Source organism: Crinia signifera, chromosome 8 (genome assembly GCF_055691185.1).
Source record: "Crinia signifera chromosome 8, ASM5569118v1, whole genome shotgun sequence".
In the NCBI taxonomy this organism is placed as follows: domain Eukaryota; kingdom Metazoa; phylum Chordata; class Amphibia; order Anura; family Myobatrachidae; genus Crinia; species Crinia signifera.
Window position 1 is genome coordinate 110,849,926 of NC_139224.1, and position 25,678 is coordinate 110,875,603.

Below are 25,678 nucleotides of genomic sequence, written 5' to 3' on the forward strand. Positions count from 1 at the left end.
AGTTCAGACCAGAAATCTGTCAGTAAATAACTTGATAAGAGTTACAGATTATTGGGCAGAGTGGAGGAAGATGATAAAACAGATGCAACTAATGTAGGGACTGACATAACAGATCAGCAATAGAGACATTTTGCAAGAAAAAAGTAGTCTAGCTGCTGCATTCAATTGTCAGGGTTCTAGCCAGTTTAGGGAAAACCAGTAAGGAGGCTATTGCAGTTATGAATACAGGACTCAGAGGTAGATTTATGAAGCAGTGATAAGGGAGGAGAAGTGATAAATTGACTTGTATTTTATCACCAGCCAATCAGCTCCTGACTGTCCCTTTTTAAACCCAGCCTGTAACTTAACAGTCAGGAGCTGATTGGCCGGTGAAGTACCAGGCACTTTATCACTTCTCCTCCCTTATCACTGCTTCATAAATCTACCCCATAATTACATATGAATTCAAGTTTTTCCAGTGTTGTTGGAAATACTGTATGTAACTGCAGTTCAAAAGTTTGGGGTCACTTAGAAATGTCCTTATTTTTGAAAGAAAAGCACTGTTCATTTTTCAATGAAGATAACATTAAATTAATCAGAAATAAGGTGCCCACACTCTAAAAAGATTTTTTTAAATGAAGTGTTTTATAAGGAAAGAGTGGTTAGCCGAGCCAATTATATACAATCCTATAGTCAGGGGTGGATTGGTGACCCTATGACCCTAACCGGCTCGGAAGACATCGCACAGCAGCACCCGGGGGGGTGCTGTCGGGTTCGCCGGCCGGGGGGGTGGGCGCTGTCGGGTGGATTTGCTGGGGGAAGGGGGAGGGCGGTGGCGGCAGGTTGTTCACCGGGTTGCAGCAAGGGGGGGCGTTCACTCACCCACAGGGAGGACAGCATGGCTCCACCGCCGAGGCCGCCATCTTTACAGCAGATACAGCGGCGGCCGGCTGTAGGGGGCGTGCTGTAGGCGGGGGAGTTCACTCACCGGGCTCCCTCCAGCTCTGTGGCCACCATCTTTATGCCTGGCAGCCGGCCAGGGGAGAGACAGCGGCTATCCAGTCAGGGGGGAAAGCGGCCAAATCCGGTCTGGTCCACCGGGAAATGGCCCGGTGGCCCAATCTGCCCCTGCCTATAGAAATAAATTTACCCACCCTGTGCAGTGTATGCAGATTAACCTTGTATGACCTGTTTCACATGAGAATAGTTTTGTTTATAAGAATTGTGTACCAACCTGCCATGCTAACAATAATTGTATGACTCCAAAACAAGTTTCGATAACTATTTTTTTCTGCAGATTTGTCTGTGTATTTTTCAAACCATTTGTGGGGCATGAACTAAAGAAATAATGTGGTAAAAACATAATTTTCTGGGTTTTTAATGCATTTTCGAATATACTAATGCCCCTCCAGTGGGGCTTTGGTGCAGAGTGTAATGCCAGCTCTATCTGGTGTTACCCCATAGAAGCCTCTCCTAAAGAAATCCAGGAGAAGCCCAGAGGGGAGACCAGATACTACATGTCAGGGGGACGGGACGAGTCTGACGTCACCAAGCACTGCCCCCCATGCCAGCCAAATGCGGCAATTCGCAGGTCCACGGACTGGGGACAGGCTAAAATGATGCTATTCGCAACATTTAGCCCAGCCTCCTCACCACAGACCCGCAAAATCGGGTATGTGTTGCAGTAGGGAAAGGGAAGTATGGGGGCTACAGGAGACTTGGCCACTTTCCCGGGGGGCCAGCCAGGTGGGGGACCCAATTCTGGGAGGGTAGGCAAATATGGTGTGAGGGATGCGACACAGATCCCCCAGCATGCCCCATGGACACCAACCTCTCTGCACATGTGCAGAGAGACTCCCGGGCCACAGACATGGAATTCCAGGCAACGTCAGGGATAGCAAAGGGCAGCTCTAATTGAAAAAGCTGTACTTTGCATTGCTTATTGTATATTTATTTATTTAATTTATTAACAGTTTCTTATATAGTGCAGCATATTCCATTGCGCTTTACAAAAGGAGACAGTGATACAACAAACAGGGTATTCACAGACAGTCAAAGGGTAGGAGGGCCCTGCTCGCAAGCTTACAATCTATAGGGAAATAGGCATTGATACATAAGGATAGATACTGTATTCTTTATTGCATCAATTCCACCAGAATGCACGGTTCTGTGACTTGTTCTGGAATTTGATAAGCTTGCCTGGAGAGATGAGTTTTCAGGGAACGCTAATAGGTTTGAAGACTGGAGGAGAGTCTTATTGTGCTTGGGAGGGCATTCCACAGAGTGGGTGCAGCCCGAAGAAAGTCCTGCAATTGGGAATGGGAGCGAGTAATGAATGTGGATGAGAGACGCACTCATTACTCGCTTGGGAGGAGCGTAGAGGTCATGTTGGAACATATTTTGAGATAAGAGAAGATATGTATGTTGGTATAGTTTGGTTTATGGCTTTGTGTGTAAGTAAAATAATTTTGTATTGAATACGGTAGAACACAAGTAACCAATGAAGTGACTGACAGAGTAGCTTTGCAGACGATGAACGCCTGGCTAGGTAGTTTGGCCTCGCAGCTGCATTTATGATGGACTGTAGTGGTGAGAATCTGTATTGGGGAAGGACAATAAGGAGACTATTGCAATAATCAAAGCGTGAGATGATGAGAGCATGGATTAGAGTTTTTGCAGTGTATTTTGTAAGGTAAGGGCGAATTCTGAATATGTTTTTTTTAGGTGCATGTGGCATGATTTTGAGACAGACTGAATGTGGGGTACAAAGGAAAGTTCAGAGTCAAGAATAACACCTAGGCAGCGAGCTTGAGAGGTAGGAATGATTGTCATATTCTCAACAGCAATAGAGATATCAGGTTGTAACTACTATTTATTGGTGGAAATATAATTATTTCTGTTTTTTAAATATTAAGTTTGAGATGACATCAGTAGAAAGGCATTCAGAGACACGGCTCAATACAGATGGGGACAGGTCCAGGGAGGATAGATATAGCTGAGTATCATCCGCATACTGATGATACTGAAATCCAAAAGAGCTGGTTAGTTTACCAAGAGTTGAGGTATAGATTGAGAAAAGCAGAGGACCAAAAACTGAACCCTGAGGTACTCCAACTGAAAGAGGTAGCGAAGAGGAGGTAGAATCAGAGAAACGAACACTAAAGGAGCTGTTAGATAGTTAGGATGAGAACCAAGAGAGGGCTGTGTCTTGAAGACGTAGGGATTGTAGTGTTTGTATGAAAATAAGTAGTGAATAGTGGTCTTTAGCAGTGACCAAATCATTCACATCTTTAGTCAGTGCTGTCTCTGTGGAGTGTTGGGCACGAAAGTCTGACTGAAGGGGGTCCAGTAAGTTGTGCGAGTTAAGAAAGTGTGTGAGGCGAGTGTAGGCCAGTCTTTCAAGTAGTTTGGAGGTTCATAGAAGTTGAGAGATGAGACGGTAGTTTGAGAGAGACCTTGGGGGAAATTTACTAAAGGAAATTTGTAAAAAATAGGTGTATTTGTATCCAGAAATACACTTATTTTTGACATTTACTATCCCGAAAATCCGGCAATTCGTATTCATATTGATAGCACATCAATACAACTACAAATTGCCGTATTTTCGGGATAGTAAATGTAAAAAATAAGTGTATTTCTGGATACAAATACACCTATTTTTTTTTTACAAATTTCCTTTAGTAAATTTCCCCCCTTGGGTCAGAATTCTATTTTTCAGAATCAGAGTAATAACTGCGTGTTTGAACAATGAAGGAAAGACACCAGTAGAGAAAGAGAGGTCAAAGATTTTAGTTAAGATTGGGATGAGCACAGGAGACAGAGATTTACCTATTTGTGAGGGTATAGGGTCAAGAGGAGAGGTATTAGAGTGGGAGGAAGAGAAAAATGCAGATACTTCACCTGTGATAATTATTGTGACTGTGGGATGTACTGCCGCTTCTTGGTACATCCCACCTGTGACCTGTTGTGTCTGGTAAAGGAGGGAAGATTTATCACACCATATAATGAGGACAGAGATGTTCCCATGGCAACCATTCAAAATCTAGCTATCATTTTTAAATTGCACAAGTTAAAGATAGCTAGGATCTGATTGGTTTCTATAGATATCACCCTTACATGTGCTCTTTAGGAGCGATAAATCTCCCCTTTATGCAGTACAGAATTTACAGAAGCAAGTCTGTGTTAGTAAGTCAACATACCAATATCCTGGCGATACTCACCACTGTCTGCTTTGATTTTACAGGTTTTCCTGAGCACCAGGAGAGGAGCATGGCTAATAAACCGTGTTTGTGATCAGGGCTATCCAATGGATATTGTCCTTTTTACTCGTTTTTACAGCATCCTTCAAGTTGCATTTCCAAATTTGGTAAACAGCTATATGGAGAATAAAGTCAACTTCAGGGTTAACCATGACAACTTCGGTCTAAAACCAGAGCACAGGTGCAGAGATTTCCTTTTCTGTCTTCTAAATGTGAAATTCCATGACATTTGTATTACAATGAAAATTAGAATTGCTGCAAAACATGACATTATATATTTCTTACCAGTTATTTATTCATCACACACAGATTCCACTGTGCTTTACTGGGGATATCTGCTCATTCACATGAGTCTGTGCCCCTACCTAACTGTAATCCAGATCCCATGAACACAAACACACATACACATCGGATACTCAGAGGAAACCCACGCAAGTATGGAGAGAATATACAAACTCCACACAGAAAGAACCATGGTGGGAAATAAACCCAAGACCAAGACTAAATGCTATAAGGCAGTTATGTAATACTAACCATAACACCATGCGTTCTGCCCTCACATGGGTGTAAATACAGTATTAAATTATTTCTAAATTTAACCTTAATTTTCTTGCTCACCATAAAAATGCTAAAACGTCTATTTAGCAATAATAGAGGAGTATATCCCCCACACACGCGCGCACACACACACACACACACACACACACACACACACTAATAGACTCCAATTGGTTATTGTTTCTTTTCCTTATTATATACTTATAGATTATGTCTCTGCTCATACAATCATACAGGTTCCTCAGCCAGCATCCTACAATCAGTGATGATCTCCCCAACCGCATTATTGCCGGCAAAGTTACTATGAAGACTAACGTGAAAGAGTTTACAGAGACCGATGTCATTTTTGAAGATGGCACATGTGAGAGAGACATCGATGTTGTCATTTTTGCCACAGGATATAGGGTCTCATTCCCCTTCTTTGATGATTCTATCATGAAGGTGGAAAATAATGAAGTGTCCTTATATAAAATGGTATTTCCTCCACATCTGGAAAGACATACGTTAGCTTGCATTGGCTACATCCAACCTATTGGTGCTATAATGCCTATTTCTGAGATGCAATGTCGCTGGGCCTCAAGAGTCTTCAAAGGTATACATTTATTTATTTCATTTTAATATTTATTCTGGGTTATTTTATCTTAATAGCTCACATTATCATGGATATAATGTATTTTCCATATTACTTGTTTTCAGGTCTGAAACAGTTACCATCAATGAATGAAATGAAGATGGAAATAAGCAGCAGAAAGGAAGACAATGAGAAAAGGTGGGTCTTTTTTAATATATTGTAAATAGCAGGTCCCTTATTTAAAATGATAGCTTTTGCTGGGCCTAGGAGGTCACAGGTTTCTAATACCCATTTCACAGCACAAAATGCAGGGACATTCCCGCGTTGGCCCCTTTCACACCAGCCTAGTTACTGCATTTTCTGGTGTGAGGGGACAGGTGGCGGGAGGCGGGTTTGTGGGTGCAGCAGGCAGTCTGGGAAGGGACGGATACGAGGGGAGGAAGGTAGTACCTGGTCAGCATGTGCTACGGGCAGAGTGAAGTGGGGGCTGTGGGTGCAGCGGTAGAGTGGGCAGTCCGCAGTGTCCGGGAAGTGCTGAGTGAACGGACACTGTGGACAGCGGCGGAAGAATTTGAAAATTCAAAAGATAAGCCAGCCCCAGGAACATTTCACACCAGCGATAGTCACGGGTCAACCCAGGAATTTTGGCTGGCGTGAAAGGGGTATTAGTAAGTCGCATTAATTGGTCAAAGAAAGTGCTTCTACCTGAAGTATTATTCTTAGTTTTGACATTTGGAACAGACTTGGGGGTATTTATTAAAGCAAGGCGAGAGATAATGTGGAATGAGATAAATTACTAATCATTCAGTTCCCATTATATTTTAAACACACCTTGCACAATGACAGTTAGGGGCTGATTGGTTGGTACTTACAGATGGAGCCCTCCTCATTTAGCCTGTTAATTGGATTAAGTGAGTAATAGGATTGCTATACGAATCCCTTACTGTATTGTTCTATATATTGTATTACTGCTGAGAACAATAGGATAGCCATGGCTAGCCATGGCGAGCCACGACCTAAGGAACAAAGTTGACAGTGGCTCCAACTGTATGTCTCTCAACTTTACCTCCCTCAAAGCTTTTTACAATTCTTTGATGTTTACCTGAAGGAAAACCATCTGAAGGAAAATTTATATTTTAAATACTCAAAATGATTTCCACTCTACCTTTCTTCAGGTATGTCAAAAGTCCTCGTCATACCATACAAGTGGATTATGTTCCATACATGGATCAACTTGCAGAGGAGATAGGCTGCAAGCCTAATATTGCGACGGTCTTTCTGACAGATCCAAAGCTGGCCTGGGAGATGTTCTTTGGCCCATGCTCACCCTACCAGTACCGCCTGTGCGGACCGGGGCAGTGGAAAGATGCCCGAAAAGCTATTTTAACTCAGCATGACCGTATCGTCAAGCCCACAAAGACCCGTGTTGTGAATTGTTCTGCTAACGGTTTCTTCCCTTTTACGCTAAAGCTCTTTGGCATACTGATTCTTTTTGCTGCCATATATTTCTGTGTGTAAAATAAGCATCTAATCCATAGAGATGAAACTTTTACAGCATAGTTCTATCAATAGAGGAATGGTTTCTTTAATCGGTTATATGTATTCTCCATTATTTGATAGACTATTAATCAAAATTGAATAAATGCTAATGCAAGTAACTGTAGGGATGCAAACAAAACATTCTCGTAAAAATGCAATTAACTATGAAATAGCAGATTTTGATAATAATGCACAAGTTACAGTAGGTGTTATCCTTTATCATGCAGCCGAGAATGTTAGTTAGATTCTGCTTGATTGGCTTTTAAAGGTCACAGACTCATAGTTTGTTTTTACACATTCTACTAAATTACATCATAAAGAAGCCCATGGGGGCTTGCTATATTTAAGCAGTTGGTCCACAAATTTACTGAAATAAAAAAATCGGTACTTGTTTCCTAGCACGGCGCCCACTAAGCAAATAGCTTAGTGGGCTATTCTGCGTAGGAAAATCGCATCGCATTGCGATGTCCATATTAAGTGCACAGGAGTGCTTCTACAATGAAATATCGCATAGGATCGCATGGCACCAAATGCGATGTGATGCGATCTGATGCGATATTTCATTGTACAAGTACCCATGCCATGAGATGTGATGGTGTCCTGCAACCTTTTCATACCCTCACTATCCACGTCGGCGTGGAGTTGATTTTATATAGTGTAGCGAGCGCAGCGAGCCACCAAGCCTGAAGCGTGGTGAGCGCAGCGGAATACATGTAAAGAAATCCTCGTCCCCTCGCGGGGCTCGCCGAGCTTCGGGCTCGGTGGCTCGCTGCGCTCTCCACACTATATAAAGTCAACTCCACGCCGACGTGGATAGTGGGGGTATGAAAAGGTCGGAGGACGCGTTCTGCCGCCCCTCGCCACGTTTCGGGGTGGCGTGGATAGTGCTGGTGTTTTAGGAACACATTAACACCTGCACATTCATACAGCTGACACAGTAATGACGACATGTGTTAACTAATAACTAATTTACTTAACAAATTTGATTAATGTAGCATAAATAAAGAACATTCATTAATGAAAAACGCATGGCATCGCATCGCATGCTTGTACTATGCGTTATGTGATGCGATGCAATTTGACTACGTTTGCGTATGTAGCAAATCTGGGCGCCGTGCTAGGAAACAAGTACCAAAAAATAATTTATTATATGATAGGAATAATCAGTTAAAACAAAATTTCCAATGCAGTCATAATTTTTTCCCTATTCATCTGCCTGAGAAAAAAATCTTCCAGGCTCAGAGCAGGTGCAAAGTCAGGGAAAATTCCTAAAGGTTAAAGTGTTGCAACACAACATATTTGTAATTGGGACAAGGCCTTCTATACTGTTAACCAATAATTTCTTTTTCTATTTTTTCTATTTTTATGTGGGTTTTGTGAGAAACACTACAGATATGTCCTTGCTCATCCATCCTGTGAATTGGATGCGGGTGCAAATTTGCTTTAATTGCTCCAATCTATTCACTAGAAATTTTGTAGTGTGCACACTGTGCCATTCTATTGATTGCAGATGCGAGCACAGTGCCTGAGAACATTCTATTTGTGGCAAAAGACCTGTAAATGCCGACAAGAGCAGTAATGCTGAGCCTGGCCACCTCAGCCCATTTTTTTTTTCATTTGGATTACATGAGGGCTCATACCTACATTACTTAAAAATGGTCACGGAAGCCACTGTTATTTTTAATCTTAAAATTGGACACCTAGTTGGATATACTCCTAAGTATCATACATTACTATCCTCAAGGATTATGGGAAAAGGCAATCTACGCCAAGAGCACTGTTCGCTAGAGGGGCACCATGTTTGAAGCATGGTGATCGAAACAAGCTTTGTAAGAGGACACAGGGCCTTATGCAGCTTTGTTAGCAAAGCAAAAAAAAGCCTTTAAATGGACAAAACCATGTTGCACTTCAGGTGGGGCAGATGCGACAGGTGCGGAGAGAGTTAGATTTAGGTGGGCTGTGTGCAATCTTAAATCTAAGTTGCAGTGTAAAAATAAAGCTGTCTAACATTTGTGGGATACACAAAGAAGCAGCCAGTATATACAGTATGTACCCTGTACAGAAAACATATAAATGTATGTTCCAGACACAAAATTACTTACTTTGCTAATTTACTGAATCTGTCCCACAGTACACTATCTGGGGGTGCATATGTTACAAGTTCAAAATTAACACCCCAATAACCTAACAAACTTACAGTATGTCAACCTTTTCATGTGTCGCTTATTTTCATTTGGATCTTTTGCTTGTGTTGTTCTTTTTCATGTCGACCTTTGAGGTTGACCCAAACACTGTCGACCTCCTTACTATTGACCTAATGGACCAAACATATATTTTTGGAAGCACATTTCTTCCCCTGACATTACACAATTATCCACTTTCAATCATTTCACCAACTGTGTAAAACTTACAGTAATTCTGCATTGTTCTGCTTTGAGGTTGCTGGTGATTGGATAACATGTTACAGTATATACAGGGAGTGTAGTTTATAATAAGGTATACAGCATAAAAGATGCTTAAAGCAATGTGTACAATAATAAAACACATAAATTACAATGCTAAGCCGGTGCACCACTGCTTTATCTGAGATTACAGATGCTCTTTACCTGAATAAACATTACATATATTGTTACTGAGTAGCAGGGTTCCTCATTTGTTTTCATGGTGTTATTTGCATTTATCTTAGTAAAGAAGACAAAATCGTAATCTTGTGCATAGGAGAAAAACAAATGTGGAATGGGGGTTAAAAATGTCTAAGATAGGCCGACCCACCTTCACTAATACAGGTGAAAACGAGAGCGTACACTAGGACACCTCTTCGCAAACCTCAGTCTTAGCTGACTTAGACTTGCGTTATCCGGTGGGGGACCAATCAGATTAGAATCAGGCCCTATGCCCGAAGAATAGCGAGTGAAGCAAGCCATGTGGGGGTTATGCGTTACACTAATTGGGGCTACATGATGATAGATGTTGACATAGACGCCAAAAACAGATGTCGATCTGTTCATATGTGGACCATTTCCATGTCGACCTAGTGCATATAAACTGTTTTCCTGTGTCAACCTTGTCACTGTCGACCAATAGTGGTCAACCTAATGACTGTCGCACTAGTTATCAATGACCTAATAATCTACACCTTTATACTATAGCAAGTATACAGCTGTGCAATATACATGCAATATGGGGTTTTGTGTTTACAACTTTATATCCGCTGTGATATTTTTTTTCTTCTCAGTCAGCACAGTATACATGTGATTCATATGCAATAAATTCCAAATGCAAATTGACCTTGTGTGAATTGGAAGGAGTATGTGTTTGGTGTAATGTATGTTATTTTATTGTGAATACTGTACTGTCTGCAACTTGTAGACACTACCTATATTTATTGGATGTTCTGTTTTCCACAACATTATAGCATTAGCAGTATAGACACCAAATACCGTATATACTCGAGTATAAGTCGATCCGAATATAAGCCGAGGCACCTAATTTTACAACAAAAAACTGGGAAAACTTATTGACTCAAGTGGGACCATCACTCGAGTATAAGCCGAGGGGGGCTTTTTCAGCATAAAAAATGGTCTGAAAAAGTAGGCTTATACTCGAGTTTATATGTATGGTACTCTAAATAAACCTACTTAACTACAGGAAGATTACTAACAAACTATCTTATTCGCAGAAGCATCTGTTTGGTGCCTGATTGACAGGCAGGGGCCATTTCGGGGTGGGCACTCAGTATTTCATGGCTTCTCGGCCTTTTGGCTAAGATCAAGTGTAGTATCTGTTCTTATCAGTGATAATCATCAACTGTCTAATGGATTATATGCTTAAACAAAAAAAATTGTATATACTGTCTTCAACTACAATCATTGAGTGAATGTAAAAGTTATATTGTAATCCCTTAAATGGATATCGAATGTTGCAAAGCTTTAGCAAGAGTAAGAAAATGCCTGTCATGCTCAAAAAATATTAATCTCAAGCTGTGCCAGAGGCTGATCTGTACCAAGGACGGTGCAACCAGTCCAAAAGTGCTGCCCTGTGTGCAAGGCTGCATACCTCTCAACGTGACCTATGCCAGGAGGGACAAAATACTCTGCTGCTGGACTTTCCTCTTATGATTGCCATCACCTGTTTTTGAACAGGTTAACTAATAAGAAAGGTGCTTCTCCACAGGTGATGGCAATCATACAATACATCAAGAGGAAAGCACAGGAGCAGGGCAGTGTGTCCCTTCTGGAGAGGGTCATGTTGGGAGTAATGAGTCAGGGAGAACCATGTTTGCTGTACCAGTGGGACTTGTGCCCAGCAGGATGAGAGCAGTGTACTAAAGATGACCTCAGCTTCAAGGTTTTTACTCCTGATGTTGTATAACAGTAAACACTAAAGAATTAAAAGGAGAGAAGCAGATAGGAGCCAGTGAAACTGTTGAGGCGCTTGATAGGTCAAGGAACGGAGGGAAAAGGAGGGGGTACACATTTGAGCTGCCAGAGATGCCGTTTTTGTTTCCTGTGAGCAAATGCAAAATATAACATTTTTATACAAGGCTAATGGGCTGGAGTTCAACTCAACTGTGACACAATTCTAAGGCCATGTACACACAATTGAACATAGAATTTTGTCACAAGGCTAGCATTCATATTCAGCAAACTGTGATTAGCTGCAGTGCCTTATGACAGTCTTATTTTTGTGTTAGGTTACCGTTCATTATTGAACAATTTGACTGACCTAGCCAAGTGGATTAACACATGTCAATAGCTGCTGCCAGTTTTCCCCTATTCTTCCTGCCAAGGATTCAGATATGTGTTTTCGTGAACAATAACTTGATACAGGGCAACTCTCCAACTTCCAAGTCCATTTCTCATACTGTATGAGACAAAAAAAGGAGGAGGGCAAGCTTAAAAAAAGAAGCTTGTTTTTGTTAAAAGAGCAGCACCCAAGAAGAAACAATATCACTACTGAACATCTCAGGCAAGTGATCTTACTAAGTGGAATATTGTGATAGATCTTTAGAGTCTGTATTCTTCTTTGGCACCTTTGAATAGCGTGTCACTGTAATATAAAATAACTGAAATTTGCACTGGAAAGAAAATCTAAGGGCAGGGTTAAAGGAAGGGGATAGTTTATTCCAATGGAAGGCATTCATTGTTTTGGCATATACAGTATATTTTATGTGTATATGTGTATCAGGTAAGTGTGCAAAGGGTTCAAGTACATTTATTTTTGTTGCATGGAGGGAAAATACTGGCTGCTTTTGCATGTAGCCCACAAAGGCTGAGCAGCTTTATTTTGACATTGCAATTTAGATGTGATGTTGAGCATACCGATCCCCAATCTAAATCTCTCTAAACACTGGCCCTCATTCTGGTTCGTTCTGTGCTCAAACTGGGGACCAATGTTTCTGCCCTGCATATGTGCATGTGCAGGGCTTCTTTTCAGGAATCTTCAGAGACTTAAGGTGCCCATACATGTTTCGATTGCAACATTCTGTGCGTTTTGAACTTCAAGGTGCCGTGCGATTTTGGCACTTGTAGGGGATGCGATGTACAGTACTGTATTGTTGCGATGCGATGCAATGCGTTTTTTGCCGGGTTTTTTTGCTTGCCTTTTTTTTGCTTGCAGATACTTTTTGTGCTATACAATATTGTATTTATATCCACACACTAACTTGTGTTTAAACAGAGCTCTGGTATTATTTATTGAAAAAAATGACGGTACTTGTTTCCTAGCACGGCCACAACGATCATAATCGCGGTCATCGGGGGAAAATCGGGGCCATCGCGGGCATCGCATGCGCAAAAAAATCGGGTGCGATGGGCCAGACGCGATGCCCGCGATTTCCCCATAGAGAACAATGTTAAATGCCTCAATTTACCCGCGATGACCACGATTTCACATAGGAAACAATGGGAAATGGCTCAATTTACCCAAATTATCATAGGAACAATGGTAAATGGGCCAAAAACACCCCTGAACATTGAAATGTCCCCCCAAAAGTAGTTTACGGCACCACGTGATCAACGTGAACCCGAAGCGTGGCGAGCGCAGCGAGCCCGCGAGGGGCGGCGGTACGCATCCTCCGACCTTTTCATACCCCTACTATCCACTAGGGCGTGGAGTGAGAATAGAATAGTGTGGCGAGCGCAGCGAGCCACCGAGCCCGAAGCGTGGCGAGCGCAGCGAGCCTCGCGAGGGGACGCGGATACCTGTGAAGCCCGCGAAGGGACGCGTTTACCTGTGAATGCACCATGTACGTGCATTTTAATGTACTGGAGGATTAAACTGTAATAACATAATTATAAGGACCTTCAAAAATAAAATTGAACATATAAATGTATCACATGGCTAGCTTTGATAGTTAGTAAAATGTGATTAACTGCAGTTAGTTACGACAACATACCTCCCAACTTCTGTAGCCTGTAAAGAGGGTCGGTTTGCCTGAAATTAGGGGCGTAGCTTCTTGAGAAATGCTAAATCTGCAAACTATTCCCCTGTATTTTTAAATGCTGGGGGCCTGTCCTGCGCTCCAGGAGCCGTTAGTCAGCCCCCAGTCTCTCTCGAAGGGGTCCATTTATAAAGGGATTGCATATGCAATGCAATCTGGGTGGCATTTACCACCCAGGATTGCATTACAATATGCAATCCTTTCATCAGAATGTACTAAAGAGGGTGTGCTACCTAGGTAGCATGAGCAGGTGCTACCAGAGGTGTCTCGTCAATAGCAGCCGCTTAGTAATGGGGTTGTCAGTCCCAAGGAGTAAAGCAAATATACTGTATATATAAAGAAGTGGCGCTTGTTTGATGAAAAACGACCAATATATTTATAGCGGTCACATTAGATATAAACATATACATGTATAAAAAATAATAAGACATTTAAAAAAAAATCAAATAACTATAAACACTGTGATGAAAGGACCCAGACCAGGGATTTGCAGAGAGGGAAGGTAATGAGGGTGGAGAATGTCCTGTCTCAGCTGTTGCACAACAAAAAGTTGTAGCAAGACAAAAACGATTGTACAGTAGCTTTTTAGGCCCATATTGGACTTCTAGTTACCAAGTGCCGCTAGAGGCTTTCAATCCCTTGGGATAGCATTGTAGCAGTCATCCTCAAAGTATTACGGCAGTGGATCTGGCTGATGTGTTTGTAATCCAAAGGTGGATAGAAGCAGATGGTAAATCTCCAAACCACTTTGAAAGTGGGAGTGCAAAGTCAGCAACAATAAGGAGCAACAGTTGGAAGTATCCCAGGATACTTGCAGAAAAAATATTTCAGAATGTAGTAGTCTGCATATACAGGGACCAGAGCTCTACAACATACCCTCCATCATCTGCAAGTCAGAATTCGGTACACATCTAGAATGGGGCGTGGCTGTTGGTAAAGTGGGCGTGGTTACTGGCAGAGTGGGCGTGGCCACCCCTTTCCGAATGTGTATTTAAAATACAATAAAAAGTGAGCGCTAATCTATATATATATATATATATATATATATACACACACATCTGTGAAGTGGTGACTACTGCAAGTGATGGGAGGACGTGTCCGGTGTTAGGGAAAGAGGGGGGGGGGGGTGGGGCGATTTCAGTCAGGCTTGGGTGCACCGCAGGATGCCGTCCCTTACCTTGGGTGCACCGCTGTAGTCATTCCCCCCATGTCACTCCCACAGCCGCTGCATCCCCATTCTGTGCTAGCTCTCCTCTCTCTGCAGCACTTGCCGCTTGGTGTCCAGAAAACACCACTGCGCATGCGAGAGAGGGCTAGCCGACACAGAGACCTGTTCCCTGAGTGCAGTAAGGTGGGTCCGCGGTGCCGGCGCATGACGCATGACGCTGGCCCGGGAACCGCAATGCACCCTTGGGAACGGGTGCTTGGCAGCCAAAAAAGCGGTACATTCGGTACTCTTGAATTTTGCCGGTACAGACCATTAAAAAACGGTACTGTACCGGCTAAATCGGTACTATTGGAGGGTATGCTACAGTGGCTACAATTAGAGATGTGTATATCTTTCTGGTGGTGTGTAATTATTAATTGACTACCGTACATCTTTCTGGTGGTGTGTAATTATTAAGTGACTCCTGTATATTTTTTGATGGTGCGTAATTATTTGGCTACCATATATCTTTGTGGTGGGGCCTAATTGATTGATAACCGTATAATCGTATATATAATACCTCTCTATTGGTGCATCTGCTGCCATATATACTTGCACTCCAGTGGTGCTGTCCTGTGGTGTAATAGTATATTGCATAACTCCACAAAAATAATGGAGATGCAAAATATGGATAATCAATTAGGGAAAGATGAAGGGCCGCTTCCTCTTACTTCTGAATGTGCTGCAAATGCAAGTAGTAATGATGACATAGACAATGATATGCCATCAACATTGGGGCATGTAAAATCCAAAAAGCCAAAGTTGAGTAAAAGGAGGACCAAAAAAAGAATTTACATAATTGGAGGAGAAACGAAAAATTAGCAATATGCCATTTACGACACAGAGTGGCAAGGAACTGTTAAGGCCTAGGCCTGTATTCATGACTGGTTGTTCAACTATACATGACCATGCAAGCCCTCCTACTCCCCCCTTTAGAAATTTTAAGAGATTTCAGCTGTCATCAAAAACACAGCAAGCATCTCTGCCTACTAAAGAAGACATGTTGGGGGACATTTACCAAAATGGATTCGTAGAAAAAAGGTGTATTCGTAGGGAGAAATACACCTTTTTTTTACGAATTTGTATTTTCGGGATTTACAATCCCAAAAATACAACAATTCGTAGTCCTAAAGATGGAACATTCGTATTTGTTTTTACAAATACGAATGTCTACACCATCGATAGGATACGACAGAAATCACCATTCAAAAGAATGGTGGTTCCTGATGTACTAAGCAGCCGTACTGATAATACGGCTGCTAAGTGGTGTGAAACATCTTTTTTTTAACACTTGAATCAGCCCGATGCCCACCGCCCAGGGGCATCGGGGACAGCACCAGGCTTCAGCCTGGTCAGGTAAGTCCTGGAGGGGGGGGACCCCTTCATTGGGGGGGTCCTCACTCCCCCAGGGCCCCTGGCCAGGCTGACTGGTCGGTAGGGTTAATGTTTTGGCCGCGGGACCTTATATAATAAGTGTCCCCCGGCTGTGACATTACCCTGCTGGCTGGTTGTGCCTGGGGCTGGTTCTTAAAATACGGGGGACCCCTAGTCATTTTGTCCCCCGTATTTTGGGAACCAGCCCCGGACCTGGAGCCTGGGGCTGGTTGTTAAAAATCGGGGAACCCCTATTTGTCGGGTTCCCTGATTTTTAATTACCGGCCCCGGCTCCTTCAGCCTGGTGCTGGTTTCGGCTGTGGGGGGGGGGGGGGGGCCCACGCCGTTTTTTTTATTTATTTAATTTTTCTATTTTTTTACACCTTGCAGCCTGCACGGATCTGACTGATCCGTGCAGACTGCCTGTACGAATTCGTATTAGCGGCCGTATATATGTGCCGCTAATATGAATTGTTACACCATCGGAGGGTTACAAAGCAGTCGTATCTGACTGCTTTGTAATTTCCCCTCCGGAACACGGCTTTGCATACGACTAAAACAGTCGTATGCAGCCGTAGGGGAAATACCAATACGAAAAACTAGGTTTTTCATCTTGGTAAATTTCCCCCGTTATCACAAAACCCCAAGGAAAGTCCAAGGGTGTTGGTGGTTGCGATGCCTGGCGTTCCCATTGCTGTACGAAGAGGTGGCTCCTTCAACCATTTTAAGCACTCCCTCTGCATATGCTGGAAGGATTACCCACAGTGCAGTTCCTGATTTAGGAATTGAAGGTGTTAATTGTGTAGACCGAGAGGAGGATATTTATGTAGCTGGAGCTGAGGAGGAAGTTGACGAGGAGGATGCTGAGGTGGTTTGCTTAAATGAAGCACCAGGGGAAACAGTTGTTGTCCATGGGATGAAAAAGGCCATCGTCATGCCTGGGCAGAGGATCAATAAATCCACCTCTATGGTCTGGAATTTTTTTTATCCGAATCCGGACAACAAATGTTTTGCCATATGTAGCTTATGTAAAGCTCCAATAAGCAGGGGTAAGGATCTTTCCCACCTAGGGACATCCTCCCTTATACGTCACCTGAAGTCCCTTCATAAATCAGTGTTTAGTTCAGGAACTGCGGGTAGCAGTCCAGAGACACCTAAATCCCTTGGTCCTCCTGTTGGAGCCAAGCGCCTGAAAAGCACACCAACAACTCCATCCTCTTCAATTTCCTCCTCGATCCGGATCGGGGGGAGTCCTGCAGGCCATGTCACCATCATGACTGACTCGCCTTCTATCCGAGATTCCTCCAGCGGATCCTGAAGCGCTACGCCTACTACCGCCGCTGCTGCTGGGAGTCAGTTACCATCCCAGAGGGGAAGTCGTAAGACTGCTATGTCTTTCACTAAGCAATTGACCGTCCAACAGTCGTTTACCATGAGGACGAAATATGACAGCAGTCATCCTATGGCAAAGCAGATAACTGTGGCCTGGACAGCTGTGTTGGTGTTAGACGTGCGTCCGGTGTCCGCCATCAGTGGAGTGGGATTTAGACGGTTGATGAAGGCATTGTGTCCCCGGTACCAAATCCCGTCTAGATTCCACTTCACTAGGCAGGCAATACCCGAAATGTACAGGGACGTCAGAAAAGGTGTCCTCAGTGCCCTGAAAAATGCGGCTGCACCCACTGTCCACTTAACTACGAACATGTGGACATGTGGATGAGGCAAATTAAGGACTATATGACTGTGACAGACCACTGGGTAGATGCATCGCCTTCCGCAGCAGCAGCAGCAGCAGCATCTCCTGCACGCCAGCTCCTTCCAAGGCAGGCTCGCTGTGTATCACCGGTTTCATGAAGAGGCACAACGCCAACAACCTCTTAGAGAAACTGAGGGAAATCATCTCCCAGTGACTTACCCCCTTAGACTCTCCTGGCGATTTGTGGTGTCGGACAAGGCCAGTAACATTGTGCGGGCATTAAACATGGGCAATTTCCAGCACGTGCCATGTTTTGCCCACACAAAAAATTTGGTGGTGCAGCATTTCATCAGAAGTGACAGGAGCATGGAGGAGCCCGAAGCGGATGCGAATTATGTTACATGTATTCCGCGTCCACTCGCTGCGCTCGCCATACTATATAAAATCAACTCCACGCCGACGTGGATATTGGGGGTATGAAAAGGTCGGGAGGACGCGTTCCACTGCGCTCGCCACACTTCGGGGTGGCGTGGATAGTGGGGGGGTTGCTAAATCCCATTGTATGTCATATAAGTGTATAGTACACCCTATAAAATCACATGCGATCACATGCGATTTTATGTGCGGTGCGATCGCATGTGATCCGATCTCATCACACCGCCCAAGGCCAGAGAGCAGTCAATAAATTACATAGGAAAATTGCATCGCATGGTTTCGGCTGTGGGGGGGGGGCCCACGCCGTTTTTTTTATTTATTTAATTTTTCTATTTTTTTACACCTTGCAGCCTGCACGGATCTGACTGATCCGTGCAGACTGCCTGTACGAATTCGTATTAGCGGCCGTATATATGTGCCGCTAATATGAATTGTTACACCATCGGAGGGTTACAAAGCAGTCGTATCTGACTGCTTTGTAATTTCCCCTCCGGAACACGGCTTTGCATACGACTAAAACAGTCGTATGCAGCCGTAGGGGAAATACCAATACGAAAAACTAGGTTTTTCATCTTGGTAAATTTCCCCCGTTATCACAAAACCCCAAGGAAAGTCCAAGGGTGTTGGTGGTTGCGATGCCTGGCGTTCCCATTGCTGTACGAAGAGGTGGCTCCTTCAACCATTTTAAGCACTCCCTCTGCATATGCTGGAAGGATTACCCACAGTGCAGTTCCTGATTTAGGAATTGAAGGTGTTAATTGTGTAGACCGAGAGGAGGATATTTATGTAGCTGGAGCTGAGGAGGAAGTTGACGAGGAGGATGCTGAGGTGGTTTGCTTAAATGAAGCACCAGGGGGGGAAACAGTTGTTGTCCATGGGATGAAAAAGGCCATCGTCATGCCTGGGCAGAGGATCAATAAATCCACCTCTATGGTCTGGAATTTTTTTTATCCGAATCCAGACAACAAATGTTTTGCCATATGTAGCTTATGTAAAGCTCCAATAAGCAAGGGTAAGGATCTTTCCCACCTAGGGACATCCTCCCTTATACGTCACCTGAAGTCCCTTCATAAATCAGTGTTTAGTTCAGGAACTGCGGGTAGCAGTCCAGAGACACCTAAATCCCTTGGTCCTCCTGTTGGAGCCAAGCGCCTGAAAAGCACACCAACAACTCCATCCTCTTCAATTTCCTCCTCGATCCGGATCGGGGGGAGTCCTGCAGGCCATGTCACCATCATGACTGACTCGCCTTCTATCCGAGATTCCTCCAGCGGATCCTGAAGCGCTACGCCTACTACCGCCGCTGCTGCTGGGAGTCAGTTACCATCCCAGAGGGGAAGTCGTAAGACTGCTATGTCTTTCACTAAGCAATTGACCGTCTAACAGTCGTTTACCATGAGGACGAAATATGACAGCAGTCATCCTATGGCAAAGCAGATAACTGTGGCCTGGACAGCTGTGTTGGTGTTAGACGTGCGTCCGGTGTCCGCCATCAGTGGAGTGGGATTTAGACGGTTGATGAAGGCATTGTGTCCCCGGTACCAAATCCCGTCTAGATTCCACTTCACTAGGCAGGCAATACCCGAAATGTACAGGGACGTCAGAAAAGGTGTCCTCAGTGCCCTGAAAAATGCGGCTGCACCCACTGTCCACTTAACTACGAACATGTGGACATGTGGATGAGGCAAATTAAGGACTATATGACTGTGACAGACCACTGGGTAGATGCATCGCCTTCCGCAGCAGCAGCAGCATCTCCTGCACGCCAGCTCCTTCCAAGGCAGGCTCGCTGTGTATCACCGGTTTCATGAAGAGGCACAACGCCAACAACCTCTTAGAGAAACTGAGGGAAATCATCTCCCAGTGACTTACCCCCTTAGACTCTCCTGGCGATTTGTGGTGTCGGACAAGGCCAGTAACATTGTGCGGGCATTAAACATGGGCAATTTCCAGCACGTGCCATGTTTTGCCCACACAAAAAATTTGGTGGTGCAGCATTTCATCAGAAGTGACAGGAGCATGGAGGAGATGCTTGCGGTGGGCCACAAAATTTGTGGACACTTTCGGCATTCTGCCACTGCCTGCCGAAGGCTGAAGCGGCAGCAAAAACTTCTCAACCTGCCATCAGCTTAAACAAGAGGTGGTGATGTACTGGAACTCCACCCTCCATATGCTGCAGAGGATGGCGGAGCAGCAAAAGGCCATTTAAGTCTACACGCCACCTACAACATAGGCAGAGGAGCGGGGCTGCACCTGACTCAAGCGCAGTAGAGGCTGATATCCGTGTTGTGCAAGGTTCTCCAGCCATTTGAACTAGCCACACGTGAAGTCAGTTCCAACACTGACAGCATTAGTCAGATGATTCCCTTGATCAGGCTGTTGCAGAAGCAGCTGGAGAAAGTGAAGTAGGAGCTAAAGCGTTGCGATTCTGCAAAGCATGTAGCTTTTGTGAATGAAGCCCTCCATACACTTTGCCAGGATACGAGGGTGGTCAGTCTGTTAAAGTCGGAGCAATACATTCTGGCCACTGTGCTCGATCCTCGGTTTAAAGCGTATGTTGTGTCTCTGTTTCCGGCGAACACAAGTCAATAAAGGTGCAAAGACCTGCTGGTCAAGAGATTGTCATCTGAAGGGGACTGTGACACGGCCCCAGCTCCTCCTTCATTTTCTCCCACACTTGTGTCTGCGAGGAAACAGCTGTGATTTCCCCCACAACCCGCTGGTGGGGATGCAGGGCAGGCAGGAGGGAGTTTGGACATCTGGTCCGGACTAAAGGACCTGGCAACGATTGCTGACATGTCTACTGTCGCTGCATTGGATGTTTACTAAACACTTGTATGACATACAATGGGATTTAGGGACCCCCCCACTATCCATGCCACCCCAAAACATGGCGAGTGCAGCAGAACGCATCCTCCCGACCTTTTCATACCCACGTCGGCGTGGAGTTGATTTTATATAGTGTGGCGAGCGAAGCGAGCCACCGGGCCCGATGCGGATGCGAATTATATTACATGTATTCCGCGTCCACTCGCTGCGCTCGCCATACTATATAAAATCAACTCCACGCCGACGTGGATATTGGGGGTATGAAAAGGTCGGGAGGACGCGTTCCACTGCGCTCGCCACACTTCGGGGTGGCGTGGATAGTGGGGGGGTTGCTAAATCCCATTGTATGTCATATAAGTGTATAGTACACCCTATAAAATCACATGCGATCACATGCGATTTTATGTGCGGTGCGATCGCATGTGATCCGATCTCATCACACCGCCCAAGGCCAGAGAGCAGTCAATAAATTACATAGGAAAATTGCATCGCATGCAAAAAATTGCATGCGCTGCAATGCGATTTCCCTACGGTGCCGTATGTATGTTATTTGGGCGCCCTGCTAATACATAAGTATCATGCAGACAACTGTTTGCATTCAAATAATAATCACAGAGCTGACCAATCACACTGCTGAGAGTCATTGATTGCTGCACAAATCGCCCACTGCCCCTCGGCTGGTCGTCGCCTGGTTATGTCTGGTCAGTAGATTCCATTCCATTCTACTGCCGTACATATAATACCTCTCTGCTGGTGCATCTACTGCCTTAGATAGGCTGTTACATATGTCTCCGGGAAGCCATTCTGCAGTGTCGTTAATGTAGGCACTGTACCTTAATCACAGATAACTGATACATGACTATGTCACAGACAGTGTAATGCAGATTGAATTCCCTATATTATTCCGGGAGTCCGCCGCTGCCGCTCTCACCCTGCATCACACAACCAGATGCCGACAGAAGACGGCCTAAGTGACAGGAGCGTTTCTGCCACTGCCTGCAGAAGGCTGCCAACTCGCCCACTGCTCCTCGGCTGGTGGTAAACAACACGATCAAGACAGATAGTGGTCTTATTAGATATTAAACTGATAAAAACAGATAAACGGCACAGCACACTCGCAGACCAACTCAGTGATGCACCAATCGCCCACTGCTCCTCGGCTGGTCGCCGCCTGTGGTCAGAAGGTTCCACCCCTTTGCAGCTATTGCATTGCTGCACCAATCGCCCACTGCTCCTCGGCTGGTGGTAAACAAGATCAAGCCAGATAGGGATCTTTTTGGGGCCTAGTTTTTCAAACTGCCATCCTGTCTGCCACTGCAGTGCCACTCCTAGATGAGCCACGTGTTTGTGCTGCACACTTGTGTGGCTTAGCATAGTTATCCAGCTGCCTCGGTGCAACCTTTTGCCCTAAAAACAATATTGTGAGGTGTTCAGAATAGACTGGAAATGAGTGGAAATGAATGTTATTGAGGTTAATAATAGCGTAGGAGCAAAAAAAAGCAGGTTTTATGCTTTTAAGGTACTTGTTTCCTAGCAGGGAGCCCAGATTTCCTACGTACGCTAACATAGTGAAATTGCTTCGCACATCGCAAAAAGGGCCATGCGATGCGATGTGTGATGCGATTTCACTCAGGGTGCAGTGAATAAATTAACTAAATTAACTACTGAGATTGCATCGCACATCGCATCGCATGGCCCTTTTTGCGATGTGCGAAGCAATCGCAAGGCACAAAAAGCCATGCAATGTGATGTGCGATGCAATTTCACTACGCAGAATAGCCCACTAAGCAAATAGCTTAGTGGGCACCCTGCTAGGAAACAAGTACCGCTTTAAAAAAAAAATATCAAAACGTTTAGGGGGTGTTTTGGCAAAACCCATTAGAACCCAAAACCTGAAGATAATCAGAACTCAAAACCCCAAACCCAAAACGCAAAAAGTGGCAAGTGCACATCCCTAGCTACAATGGGTCTACAATGGGCTACCGCCACCTCAGACTGGTGGTAGCCCCAGGACACACTGCGATGCTGCCTGTAGGGGAGGCGGTGCAGGAGGGATCATAGCAGGGATTGGAGATTCCTGCTACGGTCTCTCCATGATATAGTTATAGGATACTTAATATTTGCAGCTATCCCACAAAACTGGTGTTTCTGGGGAATCAGCTGCAAATTTTACATGGTAAATGGGCCCCTTAACCCTTCTCCCAACTGGCATCATGTTTGCAGCTGAGGCAGTCATAGAAAAACAACTACCCGGGTGAATTTAGGACAGTTGGGAGGTATGTGACTACTATCAGTGCACTTTTAATTTTTTGTTTAGCTACCATGTATTACTGAACTATTTCACTGACCTAGCCAAGTAGACTATCACATGTCAACATAACCACTGCCAGTTTTTCCATCTTTCTGGTGTATTCAGATTTGTGTCTTAGCGAACCTTTAACATGATATAGGGCAACTCTCCAACTTCTAAGTTTGTTTTTCATGAGATACAAAAAAAAGTAGGAGGGGAAAGGGATAAAAAAAACCAACACTTGAGTCTTTTGTTAAAAGTGCAGCACCCAAAAAGAAATATATCATTCCTGAACGACTCAGGTAAGTGATCTTACATAATTAGTATAATGCTATAATAGTTGTAATAATAATCTTAGATAATCTTTAGAGCCTGCATTCTACTTGGGCACATTTGAATAGTGTATCACTGTATGCTCCTTTGGCAAATTTGATACTTGTGTATTATCACGGCGCCCACTACTCCATTTGCGTAGAGGGCTATTCAGGGTAGTGAAATTGCATCGCATCGCATTGCATGCCATATTGTATGGCATGCGATGTGATGCGATTTTACTATCTAATGTATTCACTGCTCTGTGTCAGTGAATCCATTAAAAATATAGGATGCGATAAAAAATCAACGTCAACCCGAAGCGTGGCGAGCCGGTGAGGGGCGGTGGTACGCGTCCGATCTTTTCATACCCCCACTATCCACGTCAGCGTGGAGTTGACTTTATATAGTGTGGCGAGCGCAGTGAGCCACCGAGCCCCGCGAGGGGACGCGTAATACATGTAACATAGTACACGTACCCTCGCGGGACTCGCTGCGCTCGTCACGCTTCGGGCTCGGTGGCTCGCTGTGCTCGCCACACTATGTAGAATCGACTCCACGCCGATGTGGATAGTGGGGGAATGCTGTGCTCGCCACGCTTCAGGATCACGCCAATACTGGGGGGGGGATTAATAAATTACATTATATGTCATTTAATGCTATAGTACATTAAATGCCAAAATCACATCGCATGCCTTACCATAACGGCATGCAATGCGATGCAATGCGATTTCACTACATTTGCATACGTAGTAAATTCGGGCGCAGTGATAATACACAAGTACCACAGATTTCATTTATGTAGAGGAAGGCTACAGTATATGGTACAGACAGAAACCCTCTTTCTGAATATCTGTGATGCAGCTTATTTGTCTGCTTTTAGAATATATTTACTGTTAACGTTCTTATTAAACATCCTAGCACCTCATGTGTGTGTACCTCTAGCATGTTAAACCTTAACTTAATTTATCTTAACATTAAACCTGAAATAAAGACTCGGAGACATAGGTTTGGCAGAATTTGTTAGCTGATTTATTATTTGAATATTTAAGCTACTTTTTGATTTGATTAAACTAATTTAAATAAATGGTGGCCAAGAAAGAACGGCTACTAAACTAAACTCCACCCCCAAACTCAGCACATGTAATCAAACTACCCTACCAAGCGGTATCCACTCGACCTACTACATTGACTACCACCCAGCCAGGTGGTCTCGCTGCCCCCGAGCGGGAGATCGAGCGAAAGGCCTAAGTCAATGAATAGGCGAGCGCACCGAAAACAATCTATATGCGTTGCATAAACGGGTAATGAAGGCTAATAAACTATTAACCTGCCGTTCTTTCCCGCCAAGGCATGAACCCTGATCCCAGGGTACAGCCCCGCCACCAGTCTAAGACACCCTAGCAACCACCAGAAGCAGATCCTCGAGAAACATAAACAGCCCCTCTGGAACTAAATGAACCCCATCAGGCCTATACAGGTGACGGCACTTAAACTTAGTCCAAGTATGAGGTATAACAGCACCGCCGGCCGTTAAAACCCACCTTGTAACAGCCGAATTAAGCTTCTGTCTGGCCTCGTCAACCGCCTTAGCATCTCTGGCCCCTCTCCAACAGATACGAGGCACAATAAAAGACCACACTAATGTACAGTGTGGCCAGGCTGCACAAATGGCTCACTCAGGATCTGGGCCCGCAATCTCAATTGGGACATTTTCCCGAGGTCGTTGCCACCGAGCTGAAGCACCAGGACTTCGGGCACACCAAACCTGCAAACATTCAACATAAGGAATGACTTCAGGGCGCCCCAAGTCATTCCCCTAACACCCAACCACCGAATGGATTGGGAGCAAGGAAACTCAGCCCCCCCCCCCCCCAGAGGCAACCAACCTAGCAGCCCAATAGATAAAGGAGTGACCCACTACCCACACCTTTAACCTATCGTACCCCACACCTATAAATGAGAAGAAAAAAGAAGTCATTAGTACGGTTGAATTGTTATGAAGGAACGTGAAATTTAGATTCTGATTGAGGCACATATTGGTGCCGGAGACATGCTTCAATCACAATTTAAGCCATACCAGGACACAAAAGGGAAGAACCAAAAACAATTGGGGGTAACAAATACGTGGAAAGGGAATGAAATGCGGAATGAAAGGTGTACTCGTCCGGAGAAAAAAACGACTGG

General features: G+C 44.4%; 2 protein-coding genes and 1 pseudogene across 3 annotated transcripts in view; all 3 read left to right on the forward strand.

Moving 5' to 3' along the window:
• LOC146026366 (flavin-containing monooxygenase 5-like) overlaps positions 1–10,193 on the forward strand; it is a 34,953-nt gene extending 24,760 nt beyond the window's left edge. Inside the window, exons 6-9 of the mRNA XM_083156977.1 lie at positions 4,223–4,419; positions 5,033–5,388; positions 5,493–5,565; positions 6,543–10,193. Of these exons, the coding sequence (XP_083013103.1) occupies positions 4,223–4,419; positions 5,033–5,388; positions 5,493–5,565; positions 6,543–6,885 (969 nt within the window). The 3' untranslated portion in view covers positions 6,886–10,193. The remainder of the gene's footprint in view (positions 1–4,222; positions 4,420–5,032; positions 5,389–5,492; positions 5,566–6,542) is intronic.
• Positions 10,194–10,648: 455 nt separating this feature from the next.
• LOC146029937 (U2 spliceosomal RNA) lies at positions 10,649–10,796 on the forward strand (annotated as a pseudogene).
• A 789-nt stretch (positions 10,797–11,585) lies between these two features.
• Positions 11,586–25,678, forward strand: part of LOC146026368 (flavin-containing monooxygenase 5-like) — a 55,026-nt gene continuing 40,933 nt past the window's right edge. Inside the window, exon 1 of one of the 2 annotated variants that reach the window (XM_083156983.1) lies at positions 11,586–11,874. The gene's annotated coding sequence lies outside the window, so the exon portion shown is untranslated. Of the gene's footprint in view, positions 11,875–23,434; positions 23,482–25,678 lie in introns of those variants that run through there. The other variant, XM_083156982.1, reaches the window with a different exon arrangement.